The sequence below is a fragment of the Microtus oregoni genome, unplaced genomic scaffold (genome assembly GCF_018167655.1).
Source record: "Microtus oregoni isolate MIOR12 unplaced genomic scaffold, Mior012 000026F_ref0000081, whole genome shotgun sequence".
In the NCBI taxonomy this organism is placed as follows: Eukaryota; Metazoa; Chordata; class Mammalia; order Rodentia; family Cricetidae; genus Microtus; species Microtus oregoni.
The window spans coordinates 32,176,449-32,196,572 of record NW_024543085.1 but is presented as its reverse complement, the minus strand read 5'-3'; the positions used below and the strand labels follow the sequence as shown (position 1 = coordinate 32,196,572).

Genomic DNA, 20,124 nt, shown 5'->3' with positions numbered 1-20,124 from the left:
TCCTCCAGCTTATACAATCCTTCTGCCCCCTCTTCTGCTGAATTCCCTGAGCACCAAGGAGAGAGACAATGGAGACCTCTGATTTAGACTGTCTCTTCATAATGTCTGGCTGTGGGGCTCTGCACCCTCTCCCATCTGCTGCTGAAGGAAGCCAGAGAGTTATGTTTTTGAAATTTTGTGATTATGAGTAAATATTTGCATCCTTTTCTCTGTTGTACTTTGTTGCTTTTGATCTGTTTTGTAAAAACTCTCATATTTGGGCTCTATTAGAAATACCTAGTTTTTTGCTTTTTTATTAAGAGGAATCAAATAACTTAAAAAAAACACCGTATGTTTTATTTACTTCAGAAGTTTTCTCTTTCAAATCACAGCTGAAGCCCAACCCCATTTCAAGATTGCTTAAACATTAATCTTTGTTTTGTCATTTGGCTTCCTTAAGGCATGCCTCTAGGGGCAGAGTATGGAAGGGAAATGGATTTTTGGGGCCATATGTGGTCTCTGGCCTGCATCTTCAAGTTGTTTTCCAAAATGAGAGTCACATTCCTGGGACGTCTAACTAACTGTAATTTCTTTTCTAGGTTTATTTACTTAATAAAATATTAAGCCCTCCCCTCTGTTAAAGTCCTGTGCTTATTCTTAGAGACGTAAGAGAATAAGTAAAAGACAGCCCTTTAAAGATGCTGGGTTTCAGTCCCACAGTCCTCTTTGAAGATAGTCTCTGTGAAGGGTTTAAGCAAAATGACAGTGGACATGGGGTTTAGGAGCAATAGACTTTGTGTTGTAGGCAGTTGGGATGGAGGAAAGTTTTGTTACGGGGAACCCACCAGAGATGACCACTCAAATACTGTTTGTAGCCAACTGAAAGGCTTTATTTCAGCCAGCTGGGACTACACTCGGGTACTCAGGATGTAATTGTAGCACTGAGGGTTCAGAGCACAGGGTTTTTGAAGGTCAAAAACCACATCTTGGCATCTCAATCAGCAGTTACAGGTAGGACTTTGTGTAAGAAAGTAGTTTGACAAAAGCAAAGATAAGCAGGTAGTTGAAGAGGGGAGGGCGGTTCTGCTCAAAAAGGCAATTTAAGAGTAGCTAAGTTAACTGGGGCATCTTGACCTTGGGTCCCTAGAATGGAGTTGGGTAATTTTCCATGGGATTCTCCTTCATGGAGATCATATTTTAGTTAAGCCTGAAATGGCCTCAGCAAGAATTCAAGATGGAGGAACCTCTGCACTGCTTTCCCTGGAGCTTTGAGTTATTGTTTAAAGATATGTGAACTGGGAGGTGGTGGCGCACAATTTAATCCCAGCACTTGGGAGGCAGAGGCAGGTGGATCTCTGTGAGTTCGAGGTCAGTTTGGTCTCCAGAGTGAGTTCCAGGACAGCTAGGAGGGCTGTTATACAGAGAAACTCTAACAGCATGGCTGGAAGGGCTTAGGAGCATCATTCAGAACAGCAGTGACCAAAGCATGGAAGTGATGGTTTTTAATCATTTTAGGGACTGGCCACAGACGTAACATGCTTGTTACAAAGGTTTAGATTGACTGTGCTGCAGGAAGGAAAGGTGTAAATCTGATGACAAGTGTAAATGACTCTAAATGTCCTGTGCAATTCTTTCCCTTAGCGACTTCCGCTGACCGCTTTTATCGAATAGACAGATCTCAGGTAAGTTCTTTCCAGCTTCGTTATAAAAGCGAACTGTCTCTCAGTCAGTGCACTGTATTGGTAGTCAGTCTCATAGATTTTGTTAATGAAAATATTAAAGCGTTCCCAGATTGTAGGACAGTGTGTGTAACAGTGCTTCTTGTCTGCATATGTTTTGTAACTCCTGGGCTCAATGAAATGGCCAATTAAAATAGATAATAACTTGAGTTATAATTATTATCACACTCTAAGTTTTCATTTACATGGTACTTGTAATCCAGCCAAGGCAATGCTTACGCTTTTTAGATGCATTTTTGTTTAGTTGGTATATATGTAGATGATGTAGATTTATTTGGTTTACTAATACTCTCCCATATTTAATAATAAGGAAAAATTATGTTTACCCAAGGCTAAAAAGTCTCCCCACTATTGAGATTTTCCTAGAACAATACTTATACAGTGTTGAACCCATTGAAAACCAGCCGTTTCTTAACCATGGCCACTTAGCTTTGGGGCAGAAGTCCAAGCTGTTGTGTGCTCGTACTGGACCACGTAGCCTGTCGGATGCTACATCTTATTGCTCCTGGCAAGAAGCAGGGGAAAGGTCTTTTCTCGTCCATTTCACAGGATCCTGGTCAGGTGTGACTCCTTCACCGGGGCGGTCATCTCTCCCATTGTCCTCTATCTGCTACTTCATTAATTTAGGAAGCGATGGCAGATGCTCAAACTTCCAGTGAAACAGTGGACTTATTTGGTGTGTTGCACGGTTCATTCCTTATTCTGAGGGTGGTGATGTCAACACCCTGACAGGCTTGGTTTTCTCCCTTAGGAACATTTGCACTTTGTGATGGAGATTTCTCATGATGAGATTTTTATTCTGGACCCAGATATGGTGGTGTCACAGCAGGCAGGGACCCCTCCAGGAATGCCTGACCTGGTGGTTGAACAGGCCTCAGGGTGAGTGTGTTTCTTCTCGCTTAGTGCCAGCATCCACTGGCTGTGGTATGACTTCTATATCTCCTTTGACTTTGGAATTGATATTCTGATGCCATAAAAACATTTGGAATTCAGATTTATTGATGTTTTCTTAAAGTATGATGCATCTAGTTTTGTAAGGCCATCTTCTGAATGGCTGTGTAGGAACCCTCATGCCCAGGCAGTCTCTTATCTTGTCTGAACCTTATTTACTGTTACACAACCTCTCCCTCTTGGGGGCTAGAAATACTGAAACTTCCATCTGTGCATCTATATGGGTTTTATTTGGTGTGTTATCTAGATGACACATTGGCATAGGTGATTTAGTCCTGTTTTTTTTTTTTTTTGGCCTTGCTTCTAAATTGCTCAACACAAAGAATCTAGATTGTTTCTGTCACTCTTGTATTATTCTTCTTCCTTCAAAGAGAATTAATTCTCTTAAGCCTCTTCCACATCTGTGAGTGGAAAAAAATACCACCTTGTCTTAGTCAAAAATTCTATTGTTGTGATGAAACACTATGACCAAAAAGCAAGTTGGGGAGGAAAGGGTTTACTTGGCTTACACTTCAGCATTGCTGTTCAACACTGAAGGAAGCCAGGACAGGAACTCAAACAGGGCAGGATCCTGGTGTCAGGAGCTGATGCAGAGGCCATGGAGGGGTGCTGCTTCCTGGGTTGCTCCCCATGGCTTTCTCAGCCTGCTTTCTTATAGAACCTAGGACACAAGCCTAGGGATGGCACCATCCACCATGGGCGGAACCCTTCCCTATTGATCACTAATTGAAAAAAATACCTTACAGCTGGATCTCCTGGAGGCATTTCCTCCACTGAGGCTCCTGCCTCTCTGATGACTCCAGCTTATTTAAAATTGACATAAGACCAGCCAGCACATCACCTCCTCTGAGAACTAGTTACATTGACACAGGCAAAAGGACTTTTGTTTCATGGTAGACATTCGTCACATAGTCTCATCATTTCATAATGACCCTACCAATTGGGGTCTGTGATTATCCTAAGTCTATAGAAAAGAAAATTGAGACTCAAAGTTAAGTCATTTGTCTAATCTTGCACATAAAAGCCACATTCTTTTTGATGCAGATCCTGTATTTTGTTTTAGCTAAAATAGATTTTATTTTTTACTTTTCATGTGCTAAGATAACTTGTTCCATTTTATAGACATAGTTTTCCTCAGTTTTTATTAATATCAGTGATTAATGATTATTTGCATATCATTTAAATAAGCAGCTATATTTCCCCCAAATTTAATTAACAGTAAAGGAAAATTACACATAAGACTGTACTAAAACACTCTTTGAGGGGCTGGAGAGATAGCTCAGTAGGTAAGAACATGCACTGCTCTTGCAAAAGACCTGAGTTCAGTTCCCAGCACTCACATCTTGTGTCTATGCTATTACATTCTAGCTTCAGGGAATCCGATGCCCTCTTCTGGGCATTGTGTGCACTTACACTCACATGTGTACATGCCCACACAGAAATACACACTATGCACATAAAGAAAAAATAAAATAAATCCTTAAAGAATTCTTGAGACTAAGTCAGTACTGAAAACTTATAGGAAAGTATAGCAAAAAAGCATTCCCACATAGCACAGAAGTTTCTGGAAACAATTGACAGCACAGTTATCATCGTTCAGAGTAAAATCGCAATGCCTGGTCTGTGGTGAGTTTACCAAAATGTCGTCTTGTAAAATGTCTAAGTTATTTTAAAAATGTTTAGCAATTCAAAAGCGCTTACTTGGACTTGTTATACCAGATAGTATTGTGAACATGTGAGAGCCAATAGTGCAAAAATAAAAGCAGACAAATGTCTCTGTCCTTGTGAAGCTTCATAGATAGCAGCTCACAGATATATGGGCCTGACGGCTGAAATACAGGATGCCCAAGAGAGCACATACAGGCACTCAAAACAAACAGAGATTGTGTATCTATAACCACAGAGCAGAAGCAAATGTAATCACCAGAGAGAATCCAGTCTGACGATCCTACTAAGAAGAGACAGCTGCTGGTGTCTAGGGTCTGCCCCACATTATAAAGACTCCAACGTTTATTTGATGAGGAGTGGAACCATCTGTTAAGGTGGCTTTGGACGTTTTCCTCTTATTGAAAGAATAATAATGCCAAGTAGGGATAGCTTTGTCCTGGGTTATAGTTTTGTTAGTTAGATCCAAATACAGATTGGCCTGACGATCCTTTAGCCCTTCAATCCATCCTTGATTTCTTATTTCTCAGCAGCAGTGTCTTCTGGAAATAAACCAGAAACAAAGATGCTAAGAACAAGGTTGGGCTTTCTCATTTTCTAAGTTAATTTCTGTGCCTGGCTCCATTAATTCTTTACTCATGTCACATGTGTAGTACAATGACTTAATCTTCAAAATGAAATACCTCATCAATATAAAAAAGGACAAAATTATACAGATAGCTCAGAACTGTTGAGAAATGATGAATATAAAAGATGTATAAAAATGGATTTATAACAAGATCGTTATGAGAAAAAAGTAGACTAAGATGTACAATTACTTTTTGGTACCATTTTTAACCCAGGCTGTCTGACTGGTGGAACCCTTCCCTGAGGAAACGCATGCTGAGTGACAGCGGGCTGGGGATGATCACACCCCACTATGAGGACTCAGATATGAAAGATCTCAGTCACTCCAGAGTACTACAGTGAGTCTCTTGCTATTTTGTAATTATTGTTTTGAGATATAATGTAATAACATCATTTTCTCTTCACTCTCCCCCCTCTAAACCCTCCCATATGCTTCCTTGTTCTCTTTCAAGTTCATGGCCTCCTTTTTCATTAATTGTTGCTGTTGTTATTGGTGCGTGTGTGTGTGTGCACGTGCATGTGTGTGTGTGTGTGTGTGTGTGTGTGTGTGTGTGTGTGGCCAGCTCAGCTGAATAATGTTACTTACATAAGAACCACGTACTATCTAACAAAAGCCTTCATGCTAGACTTGAAAAGCCCTCTCACGTTGTTTGTTTGCCAGGGTTACCCAAGAGACTCTAAAACATGATAGACTATTATTACTGCCCTTGGTTCTTCCTCAAAGGTGGAAACTAAAACACCATGCACTTCAGACAGAGGGCCCAGAGGCCACCAAACCGGATCTTGCTGTTTTTATTTATGTTACCATGATTGCTAGGTGAGGGAGGGCCTGAAACATGAGCTGTTTCCCGTGGTGATCAAGCTGTCTCATGTGTCTGTCACTCTTGGTGTGTCGCTTTGCTTGGGGTTATCTACAGGACAGGTCATGATGGATCTCCATCTTCTGTTGTCTTCCTAGGGAGCTACCTGGAGACTGTGCCTCTGTAAACGTTTTAAGCTTCACTAGTGTATTTGTTACTGGAGACAAAAGTATGTCAGATCCCTTGCATACCCTAAAGTCACACATGAGAGTTTTGAATAGTTAGGAAAGGACTCGCAGGCTATCGTTATCTCAATTTCTGAATGTACACACATGTGCTTTGTGAAGTATTATCCAGTAGGTCTCGTTTCTAGGATGGTGTGACAGTTTTGTCACCTTGACATGATTTAGAATCTCAGTGTGGGAGTGTCTAGACCAAGTTGACCTGTAAGTCTGCCTTTGAGAAATTTTCTTAATTATGTTAAGTGATGTGGGAAGAGCCCGTCTAACAGTGGGTGTGCCATTTCTTGAGTTTGCATCTTGGACTTTGTTAAAGAGGAGCAAGTTAGCTGAGCAGTCAGCACGCATGCCTTCATCAACCTCTCTCTGCCTTGGGTGTGGATGTGTGGTGACAGCCGCTTCCCTGCCCTGCCGCCTTGACTTCCCCACAATGATGGATTGTCACCTGGAATTGGGAGCTACGGTTGATGCTTTCTTCTCAAAGCTGGCAGAAAGGAATCTGGGACAAGGCGGGTATTATTTTTGTGTGGATATGGTGTGTGCGGGTGAGCAGACACAGTTCCTCTGAATAAGTCTGTATTGTAGGCGTTCTTTCTCTTTAGGTCCAATCACCTTTGGAAAGTAGCATGCATTTGGAGTTTTGGAGAGTGACTGGTACTTCGTGCTATGCGAATCCTCTTGTCTGCTCATAGTTTGCTGCCAGAATACATTCTAGAGTGTAGTTCGAGGTTATAGTCTGAGGTCATTCATTTGCACCCCCTTTTAACTTCAGGACAATCACTCCACCTCAGAGGTTGTAGAACTACACTGTCGTTTATGAAACTGGGCTTTTTCCTTTTTTCAGTCCAGTCCAAGGTCCTAATCAAATAGTGACATTGGCTTTCTAACCTTCAATCTTACCTTTGCACAGAATAACAGGATTACTAAACTTCTTAGAAGCCTGCAGTTAAATGAAGAGCAAGGCACCTCATTGTTTCTAAAGAAAGACCGGAAGCAATTTCCCCCGGACAAAGGAAGAAAAATGAGAAATCTCAAGCTAATTATTTCATTGGCAAAGGTTCTACTTAGACACCCTGAGGGCAAAAGGAGACTTCATTTTAATTACTTCTCTGTATTACCTCTTATTTTCTTATGTGAAGAGGAGAAAGGAAAAAAATGAATTGCTATGGATTTTCTCTTTTTAATTAAACTGTGTTGTTGGTTTCGGGTGGCATTTTGATTGCTTGCAATTCGGAGTGTTTTTCCATTTCCTTTTCATACAGTATTAGGGCTTGGGACCAGGGATGACTCAGCCATCCGTGAATGGCTAAATAAATGGCCATCTATCTGTGGGCAGACTTATTGGAAAATTAGAGTTTTAATTATCTGCAGAAATAAACATTAAGCCTTGACAGAGCATCCGAGTGTTTCCGTATATATGTGATTTCCAGAGAGTGGGCCGTTATATCAATCTAGTCCTCTGTGGTTGGAGTTTTCTCTAGAGAGCATCCCAAGAACTGCAAATGCACGGAGCACATCCCATAACAGCCAGCGTCTTAAACCTGTACCGGAACAAGCTCTCAGTTTCTGTTTGGACTGTGTAGTTGTCTCTGTCTCTGTGAACCACAGCAGATCCCGAAGGGCTTTATGGAAAGTGGTACAGTGTTTGCACATAATCCACTTTCCAGTTCAGTGCACTGCCTGATGTAAGGCAAACACTACAGAAGGAGTTGAGGTACTGTATTGTTTAGGGAAGAATAACGGGAGCCATACATGTTCTCTACAAACAATATATTTTAAAATACTCTTCATCTTTGCTTGGTTGAATCTATGGATCCCCTGGACACAGAAAACTCACTGTAGTGTCTTTTTTATTAATTGATGTAGGAGGGCCCAGCGCGTGGTAGGTAGTGCCATTCCTGGGCAGGTGAGCTTGGATTGAAAGCTAGCTGAGCGTATAAACCAGAGAGCAAGTCAGGAAGACAGTCAGAGAGCAACATCCTTCCGGATTTGTGCTTCAAGCCTCTGCTTAGGTTCCTATCTTGACATCCCTTGATGATAAACTGTGGCCTGGAAGTATAAGTCTAATAAGCCTTTCCTCTCCAAGTTGCAGCATCTTGATAAGTGTGTTTTTCTGTGTTGTACTCTCTCTCTCTCTTCATATATATATTCCACAGTTTCTTAATATTGCAAAGTATCTTTGCAGTGGAAATATTTATGAATAAATACATGGAAAGAACATGAGAAATTATTGCAATGAGACTGGCATCTGTTATTCCATCCCTAAGCCTCAGACAATGTGGAGCTAAAATGGGTTTAATTTCAACATCTTGACGATACTAAACAACTGACTCCTGCAGAACAAATCAAAAGCCTTAAAGTCTTGGAACTGAAAATACTACTTATCAGAATTTTGACATCATAAATAGCATTCACCGAATAATTTATGACTCTAAATCATTTATCAATAAAAGGTATTTGTATACAAATATGCAAAGTATTTCATTTGATTGCAGAACCTCAATAAACAATAAGGACATAGGAAGAGAAAGAATAAAGATAAACACATAAATCAATAGCAAAAAGAATAAAACAAGATAAATGACTAACAATTACATTGAAAAAAATTGATTCTCTGAGAACACAAATAAGAGAGGCCATATTCTGGAAAAAATATAATCTTCCCTCCAAGGGCTGGAAGAGAAAAGACTGGTACACAGTTTTCCCCAGCTCTTCCCACCCGAGCCCCCTTGGATCTTCTCAGTGTTTTCTCGTTGTTTGAACACACTTAGCTTCCTGGCTGCATCATTCTCCTTCCTTCTTCAAGAATGGCGAGAAGAAAGCTGTGAACAGAAGGAACTCTCCTTTTGTCTCTGCTGTGTCTTGTTGAGGTCATGCTGTTTCCACTTGAAATCATGAGGATTCCTAGATAGGTATGTACATGCCTACGCACAAGCATTTACACACACATGCCTCCTCCAGGAGGGTCTGTGATTCCGAAGGGCACACTACATGTATGTAACATATGTATGCTGTTTTCAAACCTGGCACAGAGTAAAGGGCAACCTTGAAGAACTGATTTTGATTTAAATTGGCAAGAGATGACCGACACATTTTCCTGTCAGGATCCTAATGACTTTAACAGAATAGTTTCTATGTCTACGAAAGTTTCCATAAAATGGCATGTGGGTAGAGTTGTAGCCCAGTGGATAGAGTGCCTGTGTAGCACATATAGAGTGCTGGGTTTGATAGCAGCACCTCATCAAAATGTGTCTTTGCACCCAGGGGCTGTGGTAGGAGAATCAGAAGAACGAGATCATCTTTAGCTACTTAGCGAGTTAGACAAACTGCATGAGACCTTGTTTTAAAACAGAGAAACATCCCTGTCCTCATCATTCATTGCTCAACGATCACCCTTAGTGAGACTGTATTTTGTTTGGATGGAAGACCAAAAAGATCCAGTTCACTTAAATTCAATCAAGCAATCTATTTGAAGTGTTCATCACTGTGTCTGTGAAATAAGAAAGGAGATAGAAACTCTGGCGTTCTCTGAGCACTCTGAAAACAGGGAAGACTGACATTTGAGTCAATTGAAAGTCAGCAGGTACAGGACCCAGAGACGGATTTAGTTTCCGAGTAATAATAACCATGCGGGTTTCAAATTTTCGGCTTATGAGACTCCCCTAAATTGATGGAATGACGCACACCTATTTATTTATTTATTTATCATAATTTTATTGTATTATGATAATATATTATTACCTCCAGATCCTACGCCTGAAAGGTCCAAGATGGAGGAATACCACACAAGTAAGAAGGGTCTACTTTGGCCCTGGTCTAAGATACTGGGTGAGATTGTAGTGAGCTGCCCCAGAGCAGGCCAAAACCTGGCACTCATAAGAAGTGAAATTGAGTCATTAGGAAAACATGGAGATGCCTGTGTCAAAGATTTTATCTGTTACCTCATTGGCTGATCAAGTCTGATGGATCTCTGCCATAGGCAGAATATTTCATCCTCAGGCAGGAGTCACAGTTAGCAAGCTTGAACTACAATGTGTGAAGTCTGATTGATGACTTTATTTTACTTCCAGGGAACAAATTGGACAGCTGAACCAATCACTATTGGGCACCTTCAGTAGCCATGATAGGTGCTGGAGATATAAGCTTAAGTAAGAAAAGCTTATATTTAATGGGGAAGTCTTATAGAAACTATTGGTTATAATTCCTACTGATACATATCGTAGTGGATATCTTCAGAGAGAAAACTAGAAACCAGTATTTGTTCTTTCCTTTATATTCCACTTTTTATTTTTTCTTATATGGAAAGTATGAATATTTAGTGAAAATGGCTTTAAGAGCAGTATGCTTTGAAAGGATTCTCAGGCCTACCTTACTGTACTATTACACATGGGCTGGTAAATGCCAACTTTTTCTTTATGTGACAGAAATGTCCCTCAGAGAACACTGCGATAATTAACATCACTTTGCCTGGCTATGTTTAAAAAAAAAATCTGTAACCAAGAAACCATTTAGGGTTAACCAAAACACACCATCATACTGTAAACCCGAAATTCTGTCTTTTCTACATAGCTTACAATTCAGTCATGATATCAAGATAGCAGCCCTTACGTCTTCCCTCATTTCTGAGAATTCACATGTTCTTGGCTGGAAGAGAAATAACTTCATGCCCTCTGGCTCTCAGCTGTTTTCTTCCCCCAGTTTCTCCCCGGGAACATAAGGTTATGACCCAACCCTACTGAAAATGGGGGTTGCACTTACTGCCAAGGCTCCAGGTTGCTGGGAGGGAGATGAATGATCAGGTGAGGATTTGGACTGTGGAAAAACTCTTTGCACATCACAGTCAGATAAGAAGAAAATTAATCTTCTTAGTGGGGTGTGGGGTTTAGTTGGGCTGCAAGATGGAATCGGGCTGTCAGAAAAGAGATCGTCTCTGGCATGTGTTTGGCTAAGATAGTTGAGTGCCTTCCCTGCTCATCTTTGACTCTATGTCTTACTCACCTTGGCTAGTCACCCCAGCTGGAAGAAACACAGGAAAAGCACCTTCCTTTGCTCTCCTTTATCTCCTTGCTGTCCTTGAGTGCTTGCCCATGAGAGCCAAGAATCTCCTATCCTTCTATGTGCTATGTGTAAAACATTTCTAATAAGATATTTTCATTTTTTTATGACCACTTCCTAAAAAATTATTCATGCAGAAGACCTCTTCCATTTGAGAAAATTAAGACATGCTTCCAGGTTCACCTAGGAGAATAGCCATCAGAGATCCCCTGTAAGCAGTTCTTGCTTTGACTGGCATTGCAAGTGGGCGGGGTGCTAGGAGAATATGTTCCAACATTAAGACATATATTTTATGGAAAATGCTGCCAGGAAATTCTGGCTTTCCAGTTTTACGAGTTCCAAATTTTGCCAACAATTACTGGGAATATTGTAACTGTTAAGTGGTTCAGTTTTTTTTTTTTTTTCATTTGTAAAAGTTGGCAGCCTTGCCTGTCCTCACCTGGGCAACAGTAGTTGGAATGCATAAAAAGCAGCTAGAGGCTTCTTTAAATCACATGCGTTCCCCAGTTGGTCAAATTGTACATTGCTAATTCTGTCCCTGCAATATGGTGAGCTGTATCTGGAATAGCAGCACGTAATAAAGCTTGAAAGAAGAATGAATCAATGTTGGCTGTTAGAGAAAAGGCTGGGCCTGGTGGTGCAGACCTGCCTTCCCAGCTACTCAGAAGGATGAAACAAGAAGATTATAAACTCAAGGCCCGGCTGGGCTTCAGAGCAATGGTGCCCCATCAGACTAAAATAGACAGGTATTTAATGTATTGCTGTGGCGGATCTAATCCTGATCCCATTGCAGCAAAGTAATGTCTGGCAGTGCGATTCATTTTTATGTTGCAAACTACAATGCAAATATATTTGATCTAGGGAGGGTATGTGGCAAAATAATAAGGACGTACTCATGTTCCTTAGAGGAGATGGTGGTATTTCACGGGTTAAAAAGCAGAAAGTTCTGATGATAGGTACAAGGAGTTATAGGCAATTCTGATGAGCTCAGTAGAAAGGCAGAGTAGCTAGAAAGAGGGTTGTCCAGCAGCCTACACCATGAGATGCTTTCTATACCACATCTGTATTTGAGGTTTTCTTAATTCTCTAGTCCTTGAAGACATTTAGAGATATTTTAAATGGAGAAAGAGATGATTTGGCACACAGGATCCTAACTATCTAAAGATTCTGCATGTAATGGATAATTTTTCTAATGTGTTCTTGGATTCGGTTTGCCAGTATTTTATTGAGAATTTTTGCATCGATATTCATGAGTGAGATAGGCCTGTAATTCTCTTTCTTGGTTGGGTCTTTGTGTGGTTTTGGTATCAGGTTAACTGTAGCTTCATAAAAGGAATTTGGCAATGACTCTTCTGTTTCTATATTGTGAAATACATTAAGGAGTATAGGTATTAGCTCTTCTTGGAAGTTCTTGTAGAATTCCGCATTGAAACCATCTGGTCCTGGGCTTTTTTTGGAAGGGAGATTTTTGATAACGGTTTCTAGTTTTTCGCGACTAACAGGTCTATTTAGATCTTTCACCTGGTCTTGGTTTAGCTTTGGTATGTGGTACATATCTAAAAAATGTCTATTTCTTTTGCATTTTCTAGTTTTGTGGCATACAGGCTTTTGTAGTAAGATCTAATGAGTCTCTGAATTTCCTCTGTGTCTGTGGTTATGTCCCCCTTTTCATTTCTGATCTTATTTATTTGCGTGTTCTCTCTCTGTCGTTTAATTAGTTTGGATAGGGGTTTGTCGATCTTGTTGATTTTCTCCAAGAACCAACTTTTTGTTTCATTGATTCTTTGGACTGTTTTCTGTGTTTCTATTTTGTTGATTCCCGCCCTCAGTTTGATTATTTCCAGTCTTCTACTCCTCCTGGGCACATCTGCTTCTTTTTTTTCTAAAGCATTCAGGTGTGCTGTTAAGTCTCCGATGTATGCTTTCTCTGTTTTCTTTAAGTGGGCACTTAGTGCTATGAACTTTCCTCTTAGCACTGCTTTCATAGTGTCCCATAGGTTTGAGTATGTTGTCCCTTTATTTTCATTAAATTCAAGGAAGACTTTAATTTCTTTCTTGATTTCCTCCTTGACCCAGGTGTGGTTCAGTAGTTGACTGTTCAGTTTCCATGAGTTTGTCGGCTTTCTGGAGGTAGGATTGTTGTTGAATTCTAACTTTAATCCGTGGTGATCTGATAAGACACAGGTGGACACTGATGTTTTTTTGTATCTGTGGAGGTTTCCTTTGTTTCCGAGTATGTGGTCAATTTTTGAGAAGGTTCCATGAGCTGCAGAGAAGAAGGTATATTCTTTCCTATTTGGGTGGAATGTTCTATAGATGTCTGTTAAGTCCATTTGCTTCATTACCTCCAGTAGTTCTCTTACTTCTCTATTAGGTTTCTGTCTGATTGACCTGTCCATTGCTGAGAGAGGTATATTGAAATCTCCTACTACTAGTGTGTGTGGTTTGATGTCTGCCTTGAGTTTTAGTAATATTTCTTTTTCATAAGTGGGTGCTTTTATATTAGGGGCGTAAATATTCAGGATTGAGACGTCATCCTGACAAATTGTTCCTGTTATGAGTATAAAGTGTCCATCTCGATCTCTTCTGATTGATTTTAGTTTGAAGTCAGTTTTGTTAGAAATTAATATGGCCACACCTGCTTTTTTCTTAGGACCATTTGCTTGAAAGACCTTTTCCCAACCCTTTACTCTGAGTAGATGCCTGTCTTTGTGGTTGAGATGTGTTTCTTGCAAACAGCAGAATGTTGGATCCTGTTTTCGTATCCAATCTCTTAGCCTGTGCCTTTTTATAGGTGACTTGAGACCATTAATATTAAGTGATATTAATGACCAGTGGTTGTTTACGCCGGATATTCTTCTTGTTTTTGGAAGTAGAATTTGTGTGTCTCCCTTCTTTGAGTTGTACTAGTGAAGGGTCGCTAGATGCCTCTGTTATTGTAGGCAGTGTTGGCAATGTTGGATTCCTTGGGTTGCGATTTTCCTTCTATTATTTTCTGTAGGGCTGGATTCATGGCTATGTATTGTTTAAATTTGTTCTTATCCTGGAATGTCTTGTTTTCTCCATTTATAGTGAATGAAAGCTTGGCTGGGTATAGTAGTCTGGGCTTGCATCCATGGTCTCTTAGCTTCTGCAGTACTTCTATCCAGGACCTTCTGGATTTCATTGTTTCCATAGAGAAATCAGGTGTAAGTCTGATCGGTTTACCCCTCCAGAGATGCAGGGCTGGTTCAACATACGAAAATCTATCAATGTAATCCACCATATAAATAAACTGAAAGAAAAAAAAAACATATGATCATTTCATTAGATGCTGAAAAAGCATTTGACAAAATTCAACACCCCTTTATGATAAAAGTCTTGGAGAGATTAGGGATACAAGGGTCATACCTAAATAAAATAAAAGCTATTTACAGCAAGCCAACAGCTAACATTAAATTAAATGGAGAAAAACTCAAAGCCATCCCACCAAAATCAGGAACACGACAAGGCTGTCCACTCTCTCCATACCTCTTCAATATAGTGCTTGAAGTTCTAGCAATAGCAATAAGACAACATAAGGGGATCAAGGGGATTCATATTGGAAAGGAAGAAGTTAAGCTTTCGTTATTTGCAGATGATATGATAGTATACATAAGCGACCCCAAAACTCTACCAAAGAACTCCTACAGCTGATAAACACCTTTGGTAATGTGGCAGGATACAAGATCAACTCCAAAAAATCAGTTGCCTTCCTATACACTAAGGATAAGGAAGCAGAGAGGGAAATCAGAGAAGCATCACCTTTCACGATAGCCACAAATAGCATAAAACATCTTGGGGTAACTCTGACCAAGGATGTGAAAGATCTATTTGACAAGAACTTTAAGTCTTTGAAGAAAGAAATTGAAGAGGACACCAGAAAATGGAAGGATCTCCCTTGCTCCTGGATTGGGAGGATCAACATAGTAAAAATGGCAATTCTACCAAAAGCAATCTATAGATTCAATGCAATCCCCATCAAAATTCTTCACAGATCTGGAGAAGACAATAATCAACTTTATATGGAAAAATAAAAAACCCAGGATAGCCAAAACAATCATATACAACAAAGCATCGTCTGGAGGCATTACCATCCCTGACTTCAATCTCTATTACAGAGCTACAGTATTGAAAACAGCTTGGTATTGGCATAAAAACAGAGAAGTCGACCAATGGAATCGAATAGAAGACCATGACATTAACCCACAAACCTATGAACACCTGATTTTCGATAAAGGAGCTAAAAGTATACAATGGAAAAAAGAGAGCATCTTCAACAAATTGTGCTGGCAAAACTGGGTGTCAACCTGTAGAAGAATGAAAATAGATCCATATCTATCACCATGCACAAAACTCAAGTCCAAATGGATTAAAGACCTCAATATCAGTCTGAACACACTGAACCTGATAGAAGAGAAAGTGGGAAGTACTCTACAACACATGGGCACAGGAGACCACTTCCTACGTATAACCCCAGCAGGACAGACACTAAGGACCTCATTGAATAAATGGGACCTCCTGAGACTGAGAAGCTTCTGTAAAGCAAGGGACACTGTCACTAAGACAAAAAGGCAACCCACTGACTGGGAGAAGATCTTCACCAACCCCGCAACTGACAAAGGTCTGATCTCCAAAATATATAAAGATCTCAAGAAACTAGACCGTAAAAGGCTAATCAACCCAATTATAAAATGGGGCATTGAGCTGAACAGAGAATTCTCAACAGAAGAACTTCAAATGGCCAAAAGACACTTAAGGTCATGCTCAACTTCCTTAGCGATCAGGGAAATGCAAATCAAGACAACTTTAAGATACCATCTTACACCTGTCAGAATGGCTAAAATCAAAAACACCAATGATAGCCTTTGTTGGAGAGGTTGTGGAGAAAGGGGTACACTCATCCATTGCTGGTGGGAATGCAAACTTGTGCAACCACTTTGGAAAGCAGTGTGGCGGTTTCTCAGGAAATTTGGGATCAACTTACCCCTGGACCCAGCAATACCACTCTTGGGAATATACCCAAGAGAGGCCTTATCATACAACAAAAGTATATGCTCTATGATATTCATAGCAGCATTGTTTGTGATAGCCAGAACCTGGAAACAACCTAGATGCCCTTCAATGGAAGAATGGATGAAGAAAGTATGGAATATATACATATTAGAGTACTACTCAGCAGTAAAAAACAAGGGCTTCTTGAATTTTGCATGCAAATGGATGGAAATAGAAAAAGAGGAACATGTGATGTACTCACTCATATTTGATTTCTAGCCATAAACCAAGGACATTGAGCTTATAATTAGTGATCCTAGAGAAGCTAAATAAGGAGAACCCAAAGAAAACCATATAGGCATCCTCCTGAATATTAACCTTCAGCAGGCGATGAAAGGAGACAGAAACAGAGACCCACATTGGAGCACTGGACATAAATCTCAAGGTCCAAATCAGGAGCAGAAGGAGAGAGAGCACGAGCAGGGAACTCAGGACCGCGAGGGGTGGGTGCACCCACACACTGAGACAATGGGGATGTTCTACTAGGAACTCATCAAGGTCAGCTGGCCTGGGTCTGGAAAAGCCTGGGATAAAACCGGACTCTCTGAACATAGCGGACAATGAGGACTACTGAGAACTCAAGAACAATGGCAATGGGTTTTTGATCCTGCTGCTTTTTGGGAGCCTAGGCAGTTTGGATGCTCAACTTACTAGACCTGGATGGAGGTGGGGGTTCCTTGGACTTCCCACAGGACAGGGAACCCTGATTGCTTTTCAGGCTGAGGAGGGGGGGCTTAATTGGGGGAAGGGGAGGGAAATGGGAGGTGGTGGCGGGGAAGAGACAGAAATCTTTAATAAATAAATAAATTTAAAAAAAATTGTTTTTTGTTTTTTTTTTTTTTTTTTTTTTTTTGGTTTTTTGAGACAGGGTTTCTCTGTGGTTTTGGAGCCTGTCCTGGAACTACTAGCTCTTGTAGACCAGGCTGGTCTCGAACTCAAAAATTAAAAATAAAGATTCTGCATGTACAGACTCCCAGACATTTATAAGTGGATCTAACCAAAAGAGACAAGAGAATGTCTGAGCAAGACAAAGTGTGGGACCCTTACATGCAGAAGGCTCATGGCTTCTTCTCAGCTTACCAAGTAGGCTGGGGACAGTAGACAGGCACTCCAGGGGACTGGTAAAAATAACCTTCAAAAACCACAGCAGAGGGGATGGAAAGGTAGCTTTTGGTTAAGAGCTCAGACTGCTAGAAGATTAATTTCCATCCCAGTGCCCACACAGTGGCTCACAACCTTCTGTAACTCCAGTCCTAGGGGATTCAAAAACCATCCAGCCTCCGTGGGCACTACATGTTTGTAGCATACAGACATATATTCAAGAAAATACTCATGCACATAAAATAAAAATAAGTAAAAACATTTTGATTACGTAAATAATGATTAAAATCAGAGCAGAGATAATGTCTTCCATAACAGTTTGCTTCCAGGCATTACGAGAAGCAAAATGTTAGAGATTTTTTTTTTGTGACGAAGCTGCTTCAGTGCCATTTAAAACTAGATGGTGTTAACTTCTGCCTGCATGCAGAATCTGGAATGCTGTTTGGCCAATACAGAGAGAGAGAAAGAGACGGAGAGTAAGACACACACACAGACTCAGAGATAGAGAGAGCAACAGAGAGAGAGAGATTGCAAGAATGTGCTAAAAGTGGAGGCTCTGTGCACAGCCTGTCTTATCTCCCCTGAAAGCAGCCCTGTGCCTGTAGCAGGTGCTCCATGTCATGGGTTTTTGTAAGTCACCTCTCTTTAATCCAGTTGCCAGATCATCCCTGAGGGCCTCATTGTGACAGGATGGTATTGGCTCTCATCAGTTTGATAAATGGAGTAGGAATACAGCCTAGGGAGGATAATGTCCAAACTAAAACAAGTGACCATCCATACAAGGGATGCTAGTTCTACCAACTGATAGTGCTCTTTTCCCAAAGGCTAAGTTCTTTATTTGGGGTTATTAATAACCCTTTAGAGAATTCTGGGGCGGCACCCATACTATGAGAAAAGCAAGCACAGTTCAGTGGGGTCCAAAACAGTTATCTCTCTTTCTCTGAAAGGGAACAAAACCCAGCACTGAGTCATCTGTCAGTTCATTCTTCCAAGAGCTACACCCTTGGGAGCCCCAATACCTTGGGATTTCTACCACATCACTGGACATAGCAATAGGATGCTCAGGCAACAGAAGGGAATGTAGGAATGACCACTCAGAATCGGGGCTATTTCCGACCATCCTACAGGGGCCATAACTGTGTTAAATGTGATTTCTTTGTCTCTGCCTGTGCCATGAAGTATTTCTGCTACAAATCAGAGCTGGGAGGAAGCCTTCAAGCTGCTTCTTTCATCCTTCCCTCCCCTCAGTGTTAGTGAGCAGCCAGCTCACTGGCCTAGTTCTACCCTTTGTCTCCACAGAGAAGGGACGGTCCCTCAGGGCATGTGGATGAAGCAATGCTAGGGGAGCAGGGAGGCCTTCAGGCACCCCGGTGTAGTTGGGTCCCACCCATCCTTCTGTTTGCCTGTGTTCTCAGAGTCCAGAGTTTCCTATGCTAAGGCCTGCTTCAAAGTTCTGGCGACCTTCCCTCCTCCCTCGTACTCGACCCCACAAAAACCCGCTAGTTCAGCTGCCGCTTCCTCAGGCTTCCTCAGACTTTTCCCTAACTCTGGTTTTCTCTGTGAATTTGCCTTTGGAAGTCATTGCAGCAAACGGATATAGAGAATGGGTAGCAGTCATTTTCAAAACAGTTCTAAAATAACTGTCCGTGCATCCCAGCGATGCGTGTTTGGGGTGGGGACACATTCGGGTGTGTGGTCCGGGACACACACGTTCAGGTGTGTGAGTCACTCCTGGAAATAGGAAGAAGGGGCTTAGAGAGTGGGATTCCTGGTGAGGACGCTTGTGACACTTGAGCCCCCAATTTTGAAGAGTGGGAGACAGCTATCTGTATAAGAGAGAGAGACCCCAATTTAAAATTAGGGAGATGGAGACTGTGCTTCTCTCTTTCTGAGTTTCTGATTCCTCACGCAATGCCACGCAGTACACACTCCACACTTCACACCACATAGTACATACTGTGCCCTCAAGGCCACCACAGTGTTCCAGCTGGTACCCAGACTTGCCTTTCTTTCCCTCTCGGTGGGCGGTCAGTCTCATCCCCTCCTCGGGTTTCTAGAAAGTGCTGGGCAAATATTCTGAGCATCTCTCATAGGAGAATGGAGCTGAGTTCTTCACAATGCTGGGCAAACAACCCGTTTCTTCTCAGAGAATCTGTGGGCACTTTGCTGACCTGCCGTCGTTGTTACTGAGGTCTTTAACTCTATCTTTTGTGGATGGTTGTGGTATATGATGGAGAGACCTCGGCGTTCTTGAACATAGAAGGATTGGGGGGAGGTAGTGGCTTCTCAGATCAGGATTCCCACTCCAGTGGACATTGTCTCCTAAGGAGAGGGTGGGACAGGAAGCTTCAATTCCCTAGGAGAACTCTTTAAGAAGAGAACCAAAACTTAATGGTCGTATACCTATTATTTTTTTCTCTGTATTTTACAACTGGGTTCCGAGTCTTTACTTGAACTTCATCATTAGCTGGATGAGGCTTTCTCAATTACTGGACACCCCAGCATAGATATGAAGCATCCTCCTCATGACTGTGTGAGATGACTGGCCTTTCTCAGAAGCTTCAAGTGCTAATCCTGACGCCCTCAGCTGGCCTTCACAGACCAGAGCTTCATGGTTTTATGATGTGTGCTTTTAAAAACTTCTCAAGGACCAGTGAGGTAGTTCACTGGGTAAAAGTACATGCTGCCAGGCCCGAGGACTTGAATTTTATCCCTGGAACCCACACAGTGCAAGGAGGAAACCAACTCACCCAAGCTGTCTTCTACTTCTGTGTGTATACAGCAACCTCCCATCAACCCAAATAAATGTAATATAATTTAAAAATAACCTACATATCCCCAAAATGGAAATGGATTTTATCTCAACCTGAACTTAGTTAGGGGCTTCCCAAGCGC

General features: G+C 41.3%; 1 protein-coding gene across 7 annotated transcripts in view; it reads left to right on the top strand.

The window, feature by feature from the left end:
• The window catches only part of Dgki (diacylglycerol kinase iota), a 448,005-nt gene that overhangs the window by 362,230 nt on the left and 65,651 nt on the right, over positions 1–20,124 (top strand). For all 7 annotated transcript variants that reach the window (XM_041675727.1, XM_041675726.1, XM_041675728.1 and 4 more), the window contains 3 exons: positions 1,621–1,661; positions 2,470–2,597; positions 5,177–5,299. In XM_041675727.1, the coding sequence (XP_041531661.1) occupies positions 1,621–1,661; positions 2,470–2,597; positions 5,177–5,299 (292 nt within the window). The remainder of the gene's footprint in view (positions 1–1,620; positions 1,662–2,469; positions 2,598–5,176; positions 5,300–20,124) is intronic.